The sequence below is a fragment of the Nerophis ophidion genome, linkage group LG20 (genome assembly GCF_033978795.1).
Source record: "Nerophis ophidion isolate RoL-2023_Sa linkage group LG20, RoL_Noph_v1.0, whole genome shotgun sequence".
Taxonomy (NCBI): domain Eukaryota; kingdom Metazoa; phylum Chordata; class Actinopteri; order Syngnathiformes; family Syngnathidae; genus Nerophis; species Nerophis ophidion.
Genome location: NC_084630.1, coordinates 22954727 through 22974920, shown reverse-complemented (window position 1 = coordinate 22974920; position 20194 = coordinate 22954727). Strand labels below are relative to the sequence as shown.

General features: G+C 38.1%; 1 protein-coding gene across 2 annotated transcripts in view; it reads right to left on the bottom strand.

The window, feature by feature from the left end:
- The window catches only part of LOC133538853 (malate dehydrogenase, cytoplasmic-like), a 40246-nt gene that overhangs the window by 2978 nt on the left and 17074 nt on the right, over positions 1 to 20194 (bottom strand). For both annotated transcript variants that reach the window (XM_061880713.1, XM_061880714.1), the window contains exons 2-7: positions 13511 to 13609; positions 13352 to 13448; positions 3879 to 4054; positions 3685 to 3807; positions 3440 to 3616; positions 3202 to 3315 (exon numbers count right to left, since the gene is read on the bottom strand). In XM_061880713.1, the coding sequence (XP_061736697.1) occupies positions 3202 to 3315; positions 3440 to 3616; positions 3685 to 3807; positions 3879 to 4054; positions 13352 to 13448; positions 13511 to 13609 (786 nt within the window). The remainder of the gene's footprint in view (positions 1 to 3201; positions 3316 to 3439; positions 3617 to 3684; positions 3808 to 3878; positions 4055 to 13351; positions 13449 to 13510; positions 13610 to 20194) is intronic.

Below are 20194 nucleotides of genomic sequence, written 5' to 3'. Positions count from 1 at the left end.
TAACACTTAGGCATCCATGTTCACATTCATATACATTACCCATACCATTTTTTTGTATCTTGTTTTGAACTGATGGACATTTGAACATTGCTTGAGCCCCACATCCAATCCGTTCCAAAGTTTCACTCGACGCAAAGACACACACAAACTTTTCCTCGTAGTTCTTACTGTTGGAATAGTAAAGATAATACACCCCCTTAGATTATGAACTCCTTCTCTGTGTTTGAAATGTATTTGAATATTGGCAGGTAGAACATTTTTGTTTGCTTTAAATAGTAATTGAGCTGTATTAAAATCAACTAGATCAGGCAGTTTTAATAATTTAGATTGTAAAAATAAAATATTTGTGTGGTCACAATTCCCCACCTTGTGTAGAATTCTTATTGCACGTTTTTGGAGTGTAACCAGGGGATGTAGTGAAGTTTTGTAGTTGGTGCCTCAGATTTCTATGCAGTAATTTAGATATGGTAAGACCAATGAACAATATAATAAATGCAGAGCTGTGTAATTTAAGAAGAATTTGGTTTTATTGATAATAGAGATGGTTTTGGAGATTTTGCTTTGTATATGTCTTATGTGTGGTTTCCAGCTTAATTTATTATCAATAGTGACTCCTAAAAATTTAATTTCTGACACCGTTTGTAGAATCACGCCATCTATATTTATTGCTGGTCCTGGATTGGAATAGCCGAATAACATAACTTTTGTTTTCTTTAAATTAAGGGATAATTGGTTTATATCTAACCATGTTTTTAATTTTGCAAGTTCATTATTTAGGGTGGATACAAAATGTGTATAATTATCGTTAGAATAGAAAATATTAGTGTCGTCTGCAAATATGACTAATTTTAATACATTTGATACTGTAAATATGTCATTAATATATAAGTTAAATAACTTGGGACCAAGAACGGATCCCTGTGGAACCCCACAAGCAATGTCCAAATGCCCAGATGTGAACTCGCCCATCTTCACAAACTGCTGTCTTTGTGTTAAATAGTTCCTTATCCAAGTCAAAGCTACTCCCCTTATTCCATATCTGTATAATTTTTTCAGCAATATTTGATGATTAATGGTGTCAAATGCTTTACTCAGATCCATGTAAATTCCAGCTGCATATTTCTTACTATCTAAGCTATTGGTTATCTCTTCTACTGCATCAATTATTGCCATAGATGTTGACCTTGCTGTCCTAAAACCGTATTTACTTTCATTAATTATCTTATGTTTATCTATAAATTTCTCTAATCTAGTGTTTATAATTTCTCTAAGATTTTGGAAAACTGTGGGAGCAAAGAGACAGGTCGGTAGTTTGTGAAGATGTGTTTGTTCCCATTTTTATATATTGGTATTACCTTTGCGATTTTCATTTTATTAGGAAATTGTCATGTTTGGAAGGACAGGTTAAATATATAAATTAGTGGTTTGGTGATAGAATGTATGTTTTTTTTCACGTATCTATGTCAAAACAATCAGTAGATGTTTTATTTTTGCAATTATTAACATCTATTATTTCCTCTTCAGTTACTCCCAACAGAAACATAGTCATTGTGTGTCTCTAATCTGATTAGTTTGTGTACTAATTTGTGTGTCTGTTTCTCAATTTGTGTGTGCGCAATCTGATTAGTTTGTACTAATTTCTGTATCTCCATCTGTGTGTAATCTGATTAGTTTGTGTACTAATTTGTTTGTTTGTATCTCAATTTGTGTGTGTGCAATCTGATTAGTTTGTACTAATTTCTGTATCTCAATCTGTGTAATCTGATTAGTTTTTGTACTAATTTGTGTGTCTGTAATCTGATTAGTTTGTGTACTAATATGTGTGTCTCTCAATCTATGTGTAATATGATTATCTTGTGTAATAATTTGTGTTTGTAATCTGATTAATTTGTGTACTAATTTGTGTCTCTTTATCTCAATCTCTGTGTGTAATCTGATTAGGTTGTGTACTAATTTGTGTGTCTACCTTCAATCTGTGTGTGTGTATGAGTGTAAAATGGGATCCACATGTGTGTTTTAATTCGTGTTCATATTTTGATGTGTGTGGCGGAAAAAAATCTGTAATTCGATGTGTGTAATCAGACATGTGAGTTTTAATTAGTGTATCTCAATGTCCGTGTGTAATCAGAACAGCGTGTTTAGATTGTGTGTATTTAAAAAAAAGTGTGTGTGTATTACAATTAGTGTGAAGCAGGATCCCAGATTGGTTGTCTTTTCACACACGACTTGTGTGTCCGTGCGGTGATGTGAACGTGTGCAAAGACTTGTGTGTCTGTAACTTGCACACACAAGTCTTTTACACGTTCACATCACTGTACAGACACACAAATCTTAGTGGCACAAAAGTCACATGTAAAAACACAATCAGTGTTCCTGCTTCACACAAATCTAAATACACACACTTGCGATACAGACATTGATTAAACTCACACATGCAGATCTGATTACGCAGACGGATTGAAATACACACACAAATTAGCACACAAACACATGAATTGAATTACACACACAGATTGATATACAAATTATTAAACAATCAAATGAATCAGATTACACACTCACAGATTGAGATAGATGCAAATTAGTACACAATCACATGAATAGGATCACTCTCTCACACGCACGCCCGCCCGCCCGCCAAAAGTTAGTACACACAGATTGAGATACAGACACACAAAGTAGTACACACACAGATTGAGATAGACACAGAAGTTAGTACACACAGATTGAGATACAGACACACAAAGTAGTACACACACAGATTGAGATAGACACACAAAGTAGTACACACACAGATTGAGATAGACACACAAAGTAGTACAAACAGATTGAGATACAGACACACAAAGTAGTACAAACACAGATTGAGATAAAGACACAAGTAGTACACACACAGATTGAGATAGACACAAATTGAAATACAGACACAAATTAGTACACACACAGATTGATAGAAACACAAATTAGTACACAAATACATGAATCAGATCACACACACACACACACACACACACACACACACACACACAGTTTGAAATATGCATTTACAAAACAGTTTTGCAGCAATAGTACTTGCCTGCCTAATTAGCATATGTGTGTGTGTGTGCGTGTGTGTAGCATGTGTGTGTGTGTGTGTGTAGCATGTGTGGGTCTGTGTGTGTGTGTGTAGCATGTGTGGGTGTGTGTGTGTGTGTACCATACCTCCTTGGTGCCAAACCAGATGTCCCTCATGTGGTCACAGATGGCCTTGGCAGCAGACATGGCGCTGGACAACTTCCTGGCCTTGATGACGGCGGCGCCGCGCTGCTGCACCGTCTGCACGACGACAAGAAGAAGAAGAAGAAGGAGGAGGAGGTCAGAGAGCAGCGGCCTTGTTGGGATCCCCTCCGGACCCCAGAAGTTCTTCATATTTGCGCAGCAGGAAGTGGGCGGGGCTTACAGAGATGAAGTCTCCCCTGAGCCAGGCGTCGTTCTTGACGCAGTCGTAGGCCGACATCTGGGAGCCGTGCACGTCCACCTTGGCGTGATGCACGTCGGGGTACTGCGTGGACGAGTGGTTCCCCCAGATGATCACGTTCTTTACCTTGTCCGAGGACACGCCGCAACGTATGGCCACCTGCGGGCACCACCTTTGCTTAATTTGCAGGCAGGCGCCAGGACGACCGAGTGAACATGGCGGCAGACCTGAGAGGAGGCCCTGTTGTGGTCCAGCCGGGTGAGGCAGGAGAAGTTCTCCTTGGGGATGGAAGGAGCCGACTTGGAGGCAATCAGACAGTTGGTGTTGGCCGGATTCCCCACCACCAGAACCTGAGGTCAAAGTTCAAGTTCAAGTGTGCCCGGGAAGCCTGGACCTCAGCTGTTTCGAGACACGGCGTCACCTTGACCGTCTTCTTGGCCACCTTGTCCAGAGCGGCGCCCTGGGTCTTGAAGATGGCCACGTTGGCCTTCAGGAGGTCCTTCCTCTCCATGCCCTCCTTCCTGGGCATGGAGCCCACCAAGATGGCGGCGTCGATGTCCTTGAAGGCCACCTCCACTTTGTCAGAGGGGATGACCTCTGTTGTAGGAATTAGGGTTAGTAAGTTATAATCTTCACTAACAATTATCAACTTAATTATGTTACAAATAATATACATTCAACTTTTGTTAAAATAAAAATAAAGATTTGACTTCTAATTTCATATGTTCATTCAAGGCTAAGGCAACATATCCAGATATATATGATGTATGTGACATGACCTAAACATATCCAGATATATATGATGTATGTGAAATGACCTAAACATATCCAGATATATATGATGTATGTGACATGACCTAAACATATCCAGATATATATGATGTATGTGACATGACCTAAACATATCCAGATATATATGATGTATGTGACATGACCTAAACATATCCAGATATATATGATGTATGTGACATGACCTAAACATATCCAGATATATATGATGTATGTGACATGACCTAAACATATTCAGATATATATGATGTATGTGACATGACCTAAACATATCCAGATATATATGATGTATGTGACACGACCTAAACATATCCAAATATATATGATGTATGTGACATGACCTAAACATATCCAGATATATATGATGTATGTGACATGACCTAAACATATCCAAATATATATGATGTATGTGACATGACCTAAACATATTCAGATATATATGATGTATGTGACATGACCTAAACATATCCAGATATATATGATGTATGTGACATGACCTAAACATATCCAGATATATATGATGTATGTGACATGACCTAAACATATCCAGATATATATGATGTATGTGACATGACCTAAACATATTCAGATATATATGATGTATGTGACATGACCTAAACATATCCAGATATATATGATGTATGTGACACGACCTAAACATATCCAAATATATATGATGTATGTGACATGACCTAAACATATCCAGATATATATGATGTATGTGACATGACCTAAACATATCCAAATATATATGATGTATGTGACATGACCTAAACATATTCAGATATATATGATGTATGTGACATGACCTAAACATATCCAGATATATATGATGTATGTGACATGACCTAAACATATCCAGATATATATGATGTATGTGACATGACCTAAACATATCCAGATATATATGATGTATGTGACATGACCTAAACATATTCAGATATATATGATGTATGTGACATGACCTAAACAATTCCAGATATATATGATGTATGTGACATGACCTAAACATATTCAGATATATATGATGTATGTGACATGACTTAAACATATCCAGATATATATGATGTATGTGACACGACCTAAACATATCCAAATATATATGATGTATGTGACATGACCTAAACAATTCCAGATATATATGATGTATGTGACATGACCTAAACAATTCCAGATATATATGATGTATGTGACATGACCTAAACATATCCAGATATATATGATGTATGTGACACGACCTAAACATATCCAAATATATATGATGTATGTGACATGACCTAACCATATCCGGGTCAACGTGAATGACTGCTCGCTGACTGCTCTTGTTGCAAAAAAGCTAAGTATCGTTCTATCTGTGTGATTTTAACTGTTTTGCAGCTTTATTTACAACTTATCGAACATATTTAATAGTTCAATTTAACTTGCAAATCACCCGATCTCTGTCTCACCACTTCGCCCTCAGCTAGCTAGCTGCTAAGCTAACGAGGCTAGCGGAGAAAGGCAGCGCCGGTCTGAAGGAAGCTTCTCCCCCGCCACCGTGACCACCACTTCCCGAAGACAGCTGGCACTCCACTCGGCGACGGAAAGTTTCTGTGAGTATGGCTTCCTGCGCTTCGTGCACTTTACTCATGGATAGGTTGGCTTTGCTAGAGAGCCGTGTCCGCCAGTTAGAGCAGTGTAATTTCGTAACTTTAGATGTTGCGGACACATCTGCTAGCGTTAGCTGTAGCGAGCTAACTAGCCCAGCTTGTAGCAGCCCTAATCGGCCTACAAGCTACGGTGTACCGGTTGAGACGCATAATAGATTTAGCCCTTTAGCTAGTCCTACACCCCAGTCTACCGGGCACCACACTTTAGTTATAGGGGACTCCATCACCCGAAACATAAAGCTTAGCAAACCAGCCACAATTAAGTGTATTCCCGGGGGCAGAGCACCTGACATTGAAGCTAATCTTAGGGAGCTAACTCGCAACAGGTCTAGTAAGCACGTACGGCAGGCTAACCGCACCACTAGTTATGCGAATATAGTAATACACGTTGGCTCCAATGACGTTAGGATGAGACAATCAGAGATTACAAAGAGAAACATAGCCAGGGCTTGTAATCTCGCCAGAAAGATGTCCAGGCATCGAGTAATTGTCTCTGGCCCCCTGCCTGGGAGAGGCAATGATGAGAGATATAGCAGATTAGTCTCTCTTAACAGGTGGCTGGATAGCTTCTGCAGACAACAGGGATTTACGTTTATTGATAATTGGCCCTCTTTCTGGGGCAAACCTGGCTTGCTGAGGAGAGACGGCCTTCACCCTAACCAGGAAGGCGCTATCCTCTTGTCTCGGAACATAGACTTCGCATTGAGCCACATTTGACTAACTGCACTAGAGCAAGCCCGGTCACAGGCAATTACAGAGCCTGCTAGCCTGGGTATGGAGTCAGTTAAGTTAGAGCTAGCCAGCGCCAGGCTGGATGATCCCTGTACACATAGCAATTTTCGTAGAATAATACACAACTCACAAAATGTTTTTTCTACTGTGTCTATGACTTCGTCAGAGTTAGACATGCGTTCTACTGAGGTGGCAAATTATGATGCGTTCAGTTTATCGCAGCGCCAAGTAGACAATCTGAAAATTCCCGTCATATCAATTCCTAGATATGGTCGTAATTATTTTAAGTACACTGCGCATAATAAACGCAACATTATTAATATTGCTACTACGGATAATTTTATCAACAACTCCTTAAAACAGCCCACTACCTATAATATGGGCTTTCTAAACATCAGATCTTTGTCTCCCAAAACGTTATTAGTCAATGAGGTCATTAGAGACAACAACCTTAACGTCATCGGTCTTAGCGAAACCTGGCTTAAACCAGACGACTTTTTTGCGATAAATGAGGCATCCCCTCCTAACTATACGAATGCGCATATTGCCCGTCACCTCAAAAGGGGAGGGGGTGTCGCACTAATATACAACGAAAACTTTAACTTTAGTCCTAACTTAAATAATAAATATAAATCGTTTGAGGTGCTTTCTATGAAGTCTGCCACACCTCTGCCTCTGTGCCTGGCCGTTATCTACCGCCCCCCAGGGCCCTATTCGGACTTTATTAGTGAATTCTCAGAGTTTGTTGCTGATCTAGTGACGCACGCCGATAATATAATTATAATGGGGGACTTTAATATCCATATGAATACCCCATTGGACCCACCGTGCGTGGCGCTCCAGACTATAATTGATAGCTGTGGTCTTACACAAATAATAAATGAACCGACGCATCGCAGCGGTAATACGATAGACCTAGTGCTTGTCAGAGGTATCACCGTCTCCAAAGTTATGATACTCCCGTATACTAAAGTAATGTCCGATCATTACCTTATAAAATTCGAAGTTCAGACTCATGTTCGGCAAGCTAATAATAATAATAACTGCTATAGCAGCCGCAACATTAATGCTGCCACAACGACGACTCTTGCGGACCTACTGCCCTCGGTAATGGCACCGTTCCCAAAGTATGTGGGCTCTATTGATAACCTCACTAACAACTTTAACAACGCCCTGCGCGAAACCATTGATAGTATAGCACCGCTGAAGTTAAAAAAGGCTCCAAAAAGGCGTACGCCATGGTTTACTGAAGAAACTAGAGCTCAGAAATTATTATGTAGAAAGCTGGAACGCAAATGGCGCACGACTAAACTTGAGGTGCACCATCAAGCATGGAGTGATAGTTTAATAACTTATAAACGCATGCTTACCTTAGCTAAAACTAATTATTACTCAAATCTCATCCGCATTAATAAAAACGATCCAAAATTTTTGTTTAGTACAGTAGCATCGCTAACCCAACAAGGGACTCCTTCCAGTAGCTCCACCCATTCGGCAGATGACTTTATGAAGTTCTTTAATAAGAAAATTGAACTTATTAGAAAGGAGATTAAAGACAATGCGTCCCAGCTACAACGGGGTTATAGTAACACAGATACGATTGTATATACGGCGGATACTGCAAATATCCAAAATAGTTTCTCTCGTTTTGATGAAATAACATTAGAAGGATTGTTACAACGTGTAAATGGAATAAAACAAACAACATGTTTACTTGACCCACTTCCTGGGAAACTTATCAAGGAGCTTTTTGTATTATTAGGTCCATCAGTGCTAAATATTATAAACTTATCACTTTCCTCGGGCACTGTTCCCGTTGCATTCAAAAAAGCGGTTATTCATCCTCTCCTTAAAAGACCTAACCTCGATCCAGACCTCATGGTAAACTACCGACCGGTGTCTCACCTTCCCTTTATTTCGAAAATCCTCGAAAAAATTGTTGCAGAGCAGCTAAATGAGCACTTAGCGTTTAACAATCTATGTGAAACCTTTCAATCCGGTTTCAGGGCAAATCACTCGACTGAGACAGCCCTCGCAAAACTGACTAATGATCTATTGCTAACGATGGACTCTGATGCGTCATCTATGTTGCTGCTCCTCGATCTTAGCGCTGCTTTCGATACCGTCGATCATAATATTTTATTAGAGCGTATCAAAATACGAATTGGTATTTCAGACTCAGCCCTGTCATGGTTTAACTCTTATCTTACTGATAGGATGCAGTGCGTCTCCTATAACAGTGTGACCTCGGACTATGTTAAGGTAACGTGTGGAGTTCCCCAGGGTTCGGTCCTTGGCCCTGTACTCTTCAGCATCTACATGCTGCCGCTAGGTGACGTCATACGCAAATACGGTATTAGCTTTCACTGTTATGCTGATGACACCCAACTTTACATGCCCCTAAAGCTGACCAACACGCCGGACTGTAGTCAGTTGGAAGCGTGTCTTAATGAAATTAAACAATGGATGTCCGCTAACTTTTTGCAACTTAATGCCAAAAAAACGGAAATGCTGATTATCGGTCCTGCTAGACACCGACCTCTATTTAATAATACAACTTTAACATTTGACAACCAAATAATAAAACAAGGTGACTCTGTAAAAAATCTGGGTATTATCTTCGACCCAACTCTCTCCTTTGAGTCACACATTAAAAGCGTTACTAAAACGGCCTTCTTTCATCTCCGTAATATCGCTAAAATTCGCTCCATTTTGTCCACTAAAGACGCCGAGATCATTATCCATGCGTTTGTTACGTCTCGTCTCGATTACTGTAACGTATTATTTTCGGGTCTCCCAATGTCTAGCATTAAAAGATTACAGTTGGTACAAAATGCGGCTGCTAGACTTTTGACAAGAACAAGAAAGTTTGATCATATTACGCCTGTACTGGCTCACCTGCACTGGCTTCCTGTGCACTTAAGATGTGACTTTAAGGTTTTACTACTTACGTATAAAATACTACACGGTCTAGCTCCAGCCTATCTTGCCGATTGTATTGTACCGTATGTCCCGGCAAGAAATCTGCGTTCAAAAGACTCCGGCTTATTAGTGATTCCTAGAGCTCAAAAAAAGTCTGCGGGCTATAGAGCGTTTTCCGTTCGGGCTCCAGTACTCTGGAATGCCCTCCCGGTAACAGTTCGAGATGCTACCTCAGTAGAAGCATTTAAGTCTCATCTTAAAACTCATCTGTATACTCTAGCCTTTAAATAGACCTCCTTTTTAGACCAGTTGATCTGCCGCTTCTTTTCTTTCTCCTATGTCCCCCCCTCCCTTGTGGAGGGGGTCCGGTCCGATGACCATGGATGAAGTACTGACTGTCCAGAGTCGAGACCCAGGATGGACCGCTCGTCGGGACCCAGGATGGACCGCTCGCCTGTATCGGTTGGGGACATCTCTACGCTGCTGATCCGCTTGAGATGGTTTCCTGTGGACGGGACTCTCACTGCTGTCTTGGAGCCACTATGGATTGAACTTTCACAGTATCATGTTAGACCCGCTCGACATCCATTGCTTTCGGTCCCCTAGAGGGGGGGGGGTTGCCCACATCTGAGGTCCTCTCCAAGGTTTCTCATAGTCAGCATTGTCGCTGGCGTCCCACTGAATGTGAATTCTCCCTGCCCACTGGGTGTGAGTTTTCCTTGCCCTTTTGTGGGTTCTTCCGAGGATGTTGTAGTCGTAATGATTTGTGCAGTCCTTTGAGACATTTGTGATTTGGGGCTATATAAATAAACATTGATTGATTGATTGTATGTGACATGACCTAAACATATTCAGATATATATGATGTATGTGACATGACCTAAACATATCCAGATATATATGATGTATGTGACATGACCTAAACATATCCAGATATATATGATGTATGTGACATGACCTAAACATATCCAGATATATATGATGTATGTGACATGACCTAAACATATCCAGATATATATGATGTATGTGACATGACCTAAACATATCCAGATATATATGATGTATGTGACATGACCTAAACATATTCAGATATATATGATGTATGTGACATGACTTAAACATATCCAGATATATATGATGTATGTGACACGACCTAAACATATCCAAATATATATGATGTATGTGACATGACCTAACCATATCCAGATATATATGATGTATGTGACATGACCTAAACATATTCAGATATATATGATGTATGTGACATGACCTAAACATATCCAGATATATATGATGTATGTGACACGACCTAAACATATCCAAATATATATGATGTATGTGACATGACCTAAACATATCCAGATATATATGATGTATGTGACATGACCTAAACATATCCAAATATATATGATGTATGTGACATGACCTAAACATATTCAGATATATATGATGTATGTGACATGACCTAAACATATCCAAATATATATGATGTATGTGACATGACCTAAACATATCCAGATATATATGATGTATGTGACATGACCTAAACATATCCAGATATATATGATGTATGTGACATGACCTAAACATATCCAGATATATATGATGTATGTGACATGACCTAAACATATTCAGATATATATGATGTATGTGACATGACCTAAACATATCCAAATATATATGATGTATGTGACATGACCTAAACATATCCAGATATATATGATGTATGTGACATGACCTAAACATATCCAGATATATATGATGTATGTGACATGACTTAAACATATCCAGATATATATGATGTATGTGACACGACCTAAACATATCCAAATATATATGATGTATGTGACATGACCTAACCATATCCAGATATATATGATGTATGTGACATGACTTAAACATATTCAGATGTATGTGACATGACCTAAACATATCCAGATATATATGATGTATGTGACACGACCTAAACATATCCAAATATATATGATGTATGTGACATGACCTAAACATATCCAGATATATATGATGTATGTGACATGACCTAAACATATCCAAATATATATGATGTATGTGACATGACCTAAACATATTCAGATATATATGATGTATGTGACATGACCTAAACATATCCAGATATATATGATGTATGTGACATGACCTAAACATATCCAGATATATATGATGTATGTGACATGACCTAAACATATCCAGATATATATGATGTATGTGACATGACCTAAACATATTCAGATATATATGATGTATGTGACATGACCTAAACATATCCAGATATAAGTTGTGTATCACAATATGGCCTAAACATATCCAGATATCAGTAAAAGGCCGTATCGCCGAGCCCTACTGGACACTGAGCATAGTTTCAACTAGGGCTGGGCGATATATCCATATATACGATATATGGCAGGTTTGTCTCTGTGCGATATAGAAAATGACTATATCGTAATATTTTATTATATGTTCTCACACCATAGCTTTGAGCTGCGTGCATTACATTACTGGCGTATCTCATTCCTCCTAGTCTGTCCTTCTCACAGAGACGTAAAACAAGCCCGACTTCTTACATACGTTACATAATGTCGCGCGTCTAGCGTCACACGTTCTCGCTGAGCGCTAACGTTAACATGTTAGCTGAGGCAGGTCGAGTTGCATTTAGCTGCGTGCATTACATTACTGGCGTTTGTCACTCCTCCTCGTCTCTTTCTCGCGGAGACGGAAAACAAGCCCCCCTTCTTACGTACGTCACATACTCTTGCGAGTCTAGCGTCATAGCTTTCGCTGATCAGAGAGATAGCAGCATGGCTAACATTAGCTGAGGCAGGTTGTACAAGCAGAGCGGAGCGGAGCTTGTGACAATACAAGAGAGAGATGGTGCGAAACTTATCACAAATGGAGGAAGAACAATAAATGCCCAAAATAAAGAGCAGGGGATCCATCATCTGGCGGTGGTTTGGCTCCAAGTGGGAAGATATTCAGTAGACAACAGTAATATGCTGTTCAATGTATATACTGTGATGATTAACTTGTGTGATGACTGTATTATGCTGATAGTATATATTTGTACCATGAATTGATTAACGTGGACCCCGACTTAAACAAGTTGAAAAACATTTAGTGGTCCATTGTACGGAATATGTACTGAACTGTGCAATCTACTAATAAAAGTATCAATCAATCAATGCAAAGTATGCAGCAGAAGTGTTACTACAAAAAGGTAGCAACACTATTCATTTGTTCTTTCATTTAAAAAGTCACCCGTGAGAGAATGAAGAGTATTTAATAAATACAGTTTTGGTCAATTGACTTAGTTGTGATTTCCCTCTCTTCATGAAAGTTTAAAAGTAGCATATATTAATGCAGTATGAAGAAGAATGTTTGAATGTAGACACATAGAATTATCATACTGCTGTGATTATATGCATCAAGTGTTCATTCAAGGCCAAGGCAAAATATCGTAATATATATCGTATATCGCAATATGGCATAAAAATATCGCGATATTAATAAAAGCCAGTATCGCTCAGTGAAAAGGTGCTCTAGAAGCTCAGAGAACAAAGGTTGTAGAAGTACAAAGGTGTGATCAGAGTGGACTTCAGTCCCAGCTCACGTCCCCTCTAAAGAGTGCTCTGATTGGCCCGCCTGAGCACAGCCAACCAGGAGCCTTGGCAGGAAGACTCCCTACTCACCTCACCGTCCAGAGGTCAAAGGGCACGCAAACATCCCGTGGGACTCCGAGCGGTTCTGATAGCTTTTAGTGGACTTGGACAACAAGATGGCGGCTCACCCTTCAGCAGCGGCAGAGCGCAGTCCTGCAGCTCCATGACCACGCCGTCCAGCACGGGCAGCATGGGCGGGATGTCCAGCAGGATCAGGATGATGGGCTGAGGCGGAGATGGTGGTGAGTCTCACCTCCCGTTACCATGGCAACACCCCCTCTCCTTACCTGGTCCTTTCCAAACACATCTCCCTTGGCGATGCTGTAGAGCAGCGAGTAGGCGATCTGGCCCGCGGCGCCCGTCACCACCACTCGGATTGGATCAACCTGCAGGAGGAGGAGGTGAAAGGTCATGGCGGACGGTGATGTCACTTTAAATCCACAAGTGTCATGGCGTGCCATAAACACCTCCATTCAGCAAGATTCACTTCCTTTTGTCGCCCCGTAAAATGCAACTGGCAGCAAGTTTAACACAGTGCTTCAGTGGGGGGGGGGGGGATGAGAGACAATGACATAATATAATAATAACAATGAAATATTTAGTGTTACTAAGCAACTATCTTAACACACAACGACATAATATAATAACAACAATGGTATCTTTAGTGTTAGTAAACAACTATCTTAACACACAATGACATAATATAATAATAATAATGGCATCTTTAGTGTTAGTAAACAACTATCTTAACAGAGATAGAAACATAACAGGAGGCATGAGAGACAATGACATAATATAATAATAATGGCATCTTTAGTGTTACTAAACAAATATCTTAACACACAATGACATAATATAATAATAATGGCATCTTTAGTGTTACTAAACAACTATCTTAACACACAATGACATAATATAATAATAATGGCATCTTTAGTGTTACTAAACAAATATCTTAACACACAACGACATAATATAATAATAACAATGACATATTTAGTGTTACTAAACAACTATCTTACCAAACAATGACATAATATAATAACAATGGTATCTTTAGTGTTACTAAACAACTATCTTAACACACAACGACATAATATAATAATAATAATGGCATCTTTAGTGTTAGTAAACAACTATCTTAACACACAACGACATAATATAATAATAATAATGGCATCTTTAGTGTTAGTAAACAACTATCTTAACACACAACGACATAATATAATAACAACAATGGTATCTTTAGTGTTAGTAAACAACTATCTTAACACACAATGACATAATACAATAATAATAATGGCATCTTTAGTGTTAGTAAACAACTATCTTAACAGAGATAGAAACATAACAGGAGGCATGAGAGACAATGACATAATATAATAATAATGGCATCTTTAGTGTTACTAAACAAATATCTTAACACACAATGACATAATATAATAATAATGGCATCTTTAGTGTTACTAAACAACTATCTTAACACACAATGACATAATATAATAATAATGGCATCTTTAGTGTTACTAAACAAATATCTTAACACACAACGACATAATATAATAATAACAATGACATATTTAGTGTTACTAAACAACTATCTTAACAAACAATGACATAATATAATAACAATGGTATCTTTAGTGTTACTAAACAACTATCTTAACACACAACAACATAATATAATAATAATAATGGCATCTTTAGTGTTAGTAAACAACTATCTTAACACACAACGACATAATATAATAATAATAATGGCATCTTTAGTGTTAGTAAACAACTATCTTAACACACAACGACATAATTTAATAATAATAATGGCATCTTTAGTGTTAGTAAACAACTATCTTAACACAGATAGAAACATAAGAGGGGGCATGAGAGACAATGACATAATATAATAATTGCATGTTTAACGTTACAAAATAACTTAACACACAACGACAAAATATAATAATAATAATGGCATCTTTAGTGTTAGGAAACAACTATCTTGACAGCGATAGAAAATTAACATTCACTTTGGGAGGGGGGGCGTGAGAGAAAACAATTGACAACCACTGCATTCTATGCAAAAGAAGGCGACGACCGTTCATTCCAGACTAAAAGACACTATACACATATATATTAATATAAACATATACATACATATTTACATAAATACATATTCATATATACATATACACAAAAATATTCATAAATACATATACACAGAAATATTCATAAATACATATACACATAAAATTTCCCCTTGGGGATTTTTTTAAGTATTTCTGAGTCTGATATACAAACATACAGATACATACACACAAATATATATACACAAATTTTGCTACATAACTCAATTAAATAAAAAAAATCTAATGAAGCAAATTAAAATGATTTTCTTTGGGCTACTTAACTAATTCATTTCCTTTTTATTTCATCATTGATGACAAATAATACTGGAGAGAAAGCGTTTTTACCTTCACGTTCCAGAATGCAGGTCACACCATGTCTTAATGCATAATCCAGGACAACAAAAACTAATACATTTTTTTAACTATAAAAACTCATAACTCCCTTTATAATCGCTCTATCACAATGGTCCAAATACCATTGCAAAGCTTGGACCTTCATCTTTGCATTTATTATGAATATGTGTTGCATTGGACTTGTTTCGTCACATTTGGAGGTGACTCCTTGCAGAGGCGCCATGTCTCCTCCACCAGAAGTCATGCACAACATTTATTATGAATATATGTTGCATTCAGGGATGATGTTCGAAAACCGGTTCTCCCGATTGCTCGATAAGAAAGGTACCGATTCCATGGCTTCAAATCCCATTTTGAGAAACTGTTGCCGTTTTCGAAGCCATTACAGTAAAGAAAAAGATTTGGTTCTTTATTGGAATCCCTGGGAAGAAATCCCGTGTCATAGAAAATGACGTAGCTCAGTCATTGGGCGGCAGATACAGAAGCAGCAGCAACAATGGACTGGAAAAAACGCTCCATGGCATGGCTTCACTTTACTAAGAACTACCAGGACGAAACGGTTATCTGCAATTATTGCCAGGCTTGACTTTCCTGTAAGGGGAGCAGTACAACAAAAATGTTGAAACATGTTCAGGCCGTACATAACCTGAAGGTTAGAGAAGCAGCGACAGAGATGACGAAGCACGCCCCTCTTCCTCTGCTTCAACCTGCAGTCCCAGTTCCATTGCTGCTGAGTCTGCTTCAACCTGCAGTCCCAGTTCCAGTGCTGCTGAGCAACTAAAGTTCAACTGTTGCCGGTTCATTTCTATATCTGCTCACTTGTAGCCTTTAGGCTAAAATAACCTTACCTCTTATGACAACCAGGACTGCAGTAAAATTAGCTAGACTAACATTACCTAAGCATAGTCAATTTTTGTATGTGTCTGATAACGTTAACGGTATCTTGTAGCCTACACCACTTCCGAGTTTGCAGGTCCGTCTAATAAACTAGTGCTTGCAAGATGTGAATGAAGATAATGTTAAATTATCCTATTTCAGATGATGACAGCCAGAGTGACCAGGGCAGTGTTTGTTAATCGAGTGGCCATGGCGAGGCACAACCATAGACCATTGCGAGGTACAACCATAGACCATGGCGAGGTACAACCATAGACCATGGCGAGGTACAACCATAGACGATGGCGAGGTACAACCATAGACCATGGCGAGGTACAACCATACACCATGGCGAGGTACAACCATACACCATGGCGAGGTACAACCATAGACCATGGCGAGGTACAACCAACCATAGACCATGGCGAGGTACAACCAACCATAGACCATGGCGAGTTACAACCATAGACCATGGCGAGGTACAACCATTGACCATGGCGAGGTACAACCATAGGCCACGGCGAGGTTCAACCATTGACCATGGCGAGGTACAACCATAGACCATGGCGAAGTACAACCATAGACCATGGCGAGGTACAACCATAGACCATGGCGAGGTACAACCATAGACCATGGCGAGGTACAACCATAGACTATGGCGAGGTACAACCATAGACCATGGCGAGGTACAACCATACACCATGGCGAGGTACAACCATAGACCATGGCGAGGTACAACCAACCATAGACCATGGCGAGTTACAACCATAGACCATGGCGAGGTACAACCATTGACCATGGCGAGGTACAACCATAGGCCACGGCGAGGTTCAACCATTGACCATGGCGAGGTACAACCATTGACCACGGCGAGGTACAACCATTGACCACGGCGAGGTACAACCATTGGCCATGGCGAGGTACAACCATTGGCCATGGCGAGGTACAACCATTGGCCATTGCGAGGTACAACCATAGACCATGGCGAGGTACAACCATAGACCATGGTGAGGTACAACCATAGACCATGGCGAGGTACAACCATAGACCATGGCGAGGTACAACCATAGACCATGGCGAGGTACAATGCAGAGCGCAGCAATTTGAGTGAGGAGGAGAGTACCAACGTTACTCGCAAGCTAACGAGAATGATGGTGAAAACTCTCCTCCCCTTCAACTTGGTGAACAAAGACGACTACAAGTCGGTTAATAATGGTATTTTGCTGACATGTAACGGAGCAAAAAGTAAAGAAGACCATTACTCTGAGATGTGTTTGAAATGTAAAGTGCTGTACAATACAAATGAATGCAGGATTTTCCCTGCATGTATTTTTCTCAGGTGGCCCACTTAAAAGGGGCACCAACAGTCAATATTTGTTTATTTTATTAAAAATGTTTTTGGGGTAACAGTCAATAGTTACTTAATTTTATTCTTAAGAATATGAAATGTGAGCTTTTGTCAAACTAAGTATTGAGTGTTTTTTTTCCATATACGACAACGTATCTGGATTTGATAAGAGAATTGATAAGGAATTGGTTCGAGATGAGGATTTGAGAATGGCATCCACATCGATAATTTCTTAACAAACATCATCCCTATATATATTTACACATATACAGACTATTTCCCCTTAGGGATTAATAAATAATTTCTGAATCTGATATACATACATACATATATATGTATATAAATATATATTTCAATATATATATAAATATACACATATATAATATACACATATGTATATATATATATATACATACACACACATATATATATACATACATATATATGTTTGTGTATATATATATACATACATATATATGTTTGTATATATATATATATATACACATACATTTATATGTTTGTATATATATATATATATTCACACATACATGTTTATATATATATATATATATATATATATATATATATATATACACATACACACACACAGATTATATATATATATATATATATATATATATATATATATATATATATATATATATATACGCACACACACACACGTGTACACAAATATATATATATAAACAGTTTTTCAGGTAATTGTAACATTGCTACTTAACTAAATTAAATATAAAAAATCCAATTAAGCAAATTAAAATGATTTTCTTTAGGCTACTTTACTAATCCATTTCCTTTTTCTTTCATCCATTAATGACAAATAATACTGGAGAGAAAGCGTTTTTACCTTCACTTTCCAGAATGCAGGTCACACCTTGTCTTTTTTCCTTTTTTTTTTTTTTTCTCGGCAATCTTCACATAAAACAAAGAACAAGAAAAGAAAAAAAAAAAAGAAAAAAACAACACTCATTTGAGCAATGATTGAGCCGAAAGGTTGTAGGTTGAAGCAACGCTTATATAAACCTACCCCATCACAACAAGAACAAGGTTCAAAATATATAAAATCTAAAACATGCTTCACTTATATTACTTTTTTTTTTAAACAATATATAAGCAACATATATGTAGCACACGTCTCATATACACAGTTTAACATTTAAATCAAACATATACATTTGTACACTTATATATATATATATAATATATACACAATTTATTTAAATTCCATAAAAAGTGGTAATATATACATTTTAATATAACCTATATGTATAATTATGAAATCATAAATTGTATTTATATACATATATGATTGTCTTTCTAAAACAATGTTTGCTCTTCTTTCTTATATTTACTAATGATAAATGATTTAAAAAGCTTTTTAAACTGGTTTATGTTGGTGCTGTGTTTTATTTCATCCTTGAAACAGTTCCATATTTTAACCCCTGCTATTGTTATACTCATTCGTTTCTGCGTTGTACTACAATATTGGATCTTAAAAAGTAGTTCTCCTCTTAAATTATAATCTCTTCTCTTTGTAAAAATCTTCTCTGTAACCCTGTTGGAAGTAAATCTTTACTTGCTTTATAAATCATTTGGGCAGTCTTGAGTTGGATGAGATCTGGTAGTTTTAAATCAAATGTTTTTATAAATAATCCATTAGTGTGTTCTCGGGGTCCTGTGTTATGTATCAGTCTTAATGCCTAATCCAGGACAAAATTACTAATTCATTTTTTAAAGTATAAAACATAACTCCCTTCATAATCACTTTATCACAATGCTCCAAATGCCATTGCAAAGCTATAACCGACATCTTTGCATTTATTATGAATATATGTTGCATTGGAATTGTTTCGTCACATTTGGAGGTGACTCCTTGTCTCCTCCACCGGAAGTCATGCACAACATTTATTATGAATATAATTTCAACTGTTTATAGAGACATTTGGAGGAGACTCCTTGCAGAGGCGCCATGTCTCTTCTACCGGAAGTCATGTACAACATTTATTATGAATATAATTTGAATTGTTTAGAGACATTTGGAGGAGACTCCTTGCAGAGGCGCTTTGCAGGTTTTGATTGACGCATCCGCTAAATCACGTCAGCAGGTTTTGATTGACGCATCCGCTAAATCACGTCAGCGCTTAAAGAGAAATACAAGTGTGCCAGGTCCACAGTTCGAGGGACAGCACGGTTATAATAAGTCGTTTAGTCCAAGTGTTCGTGCTCACTTTAGCGTAAATCCTCACATT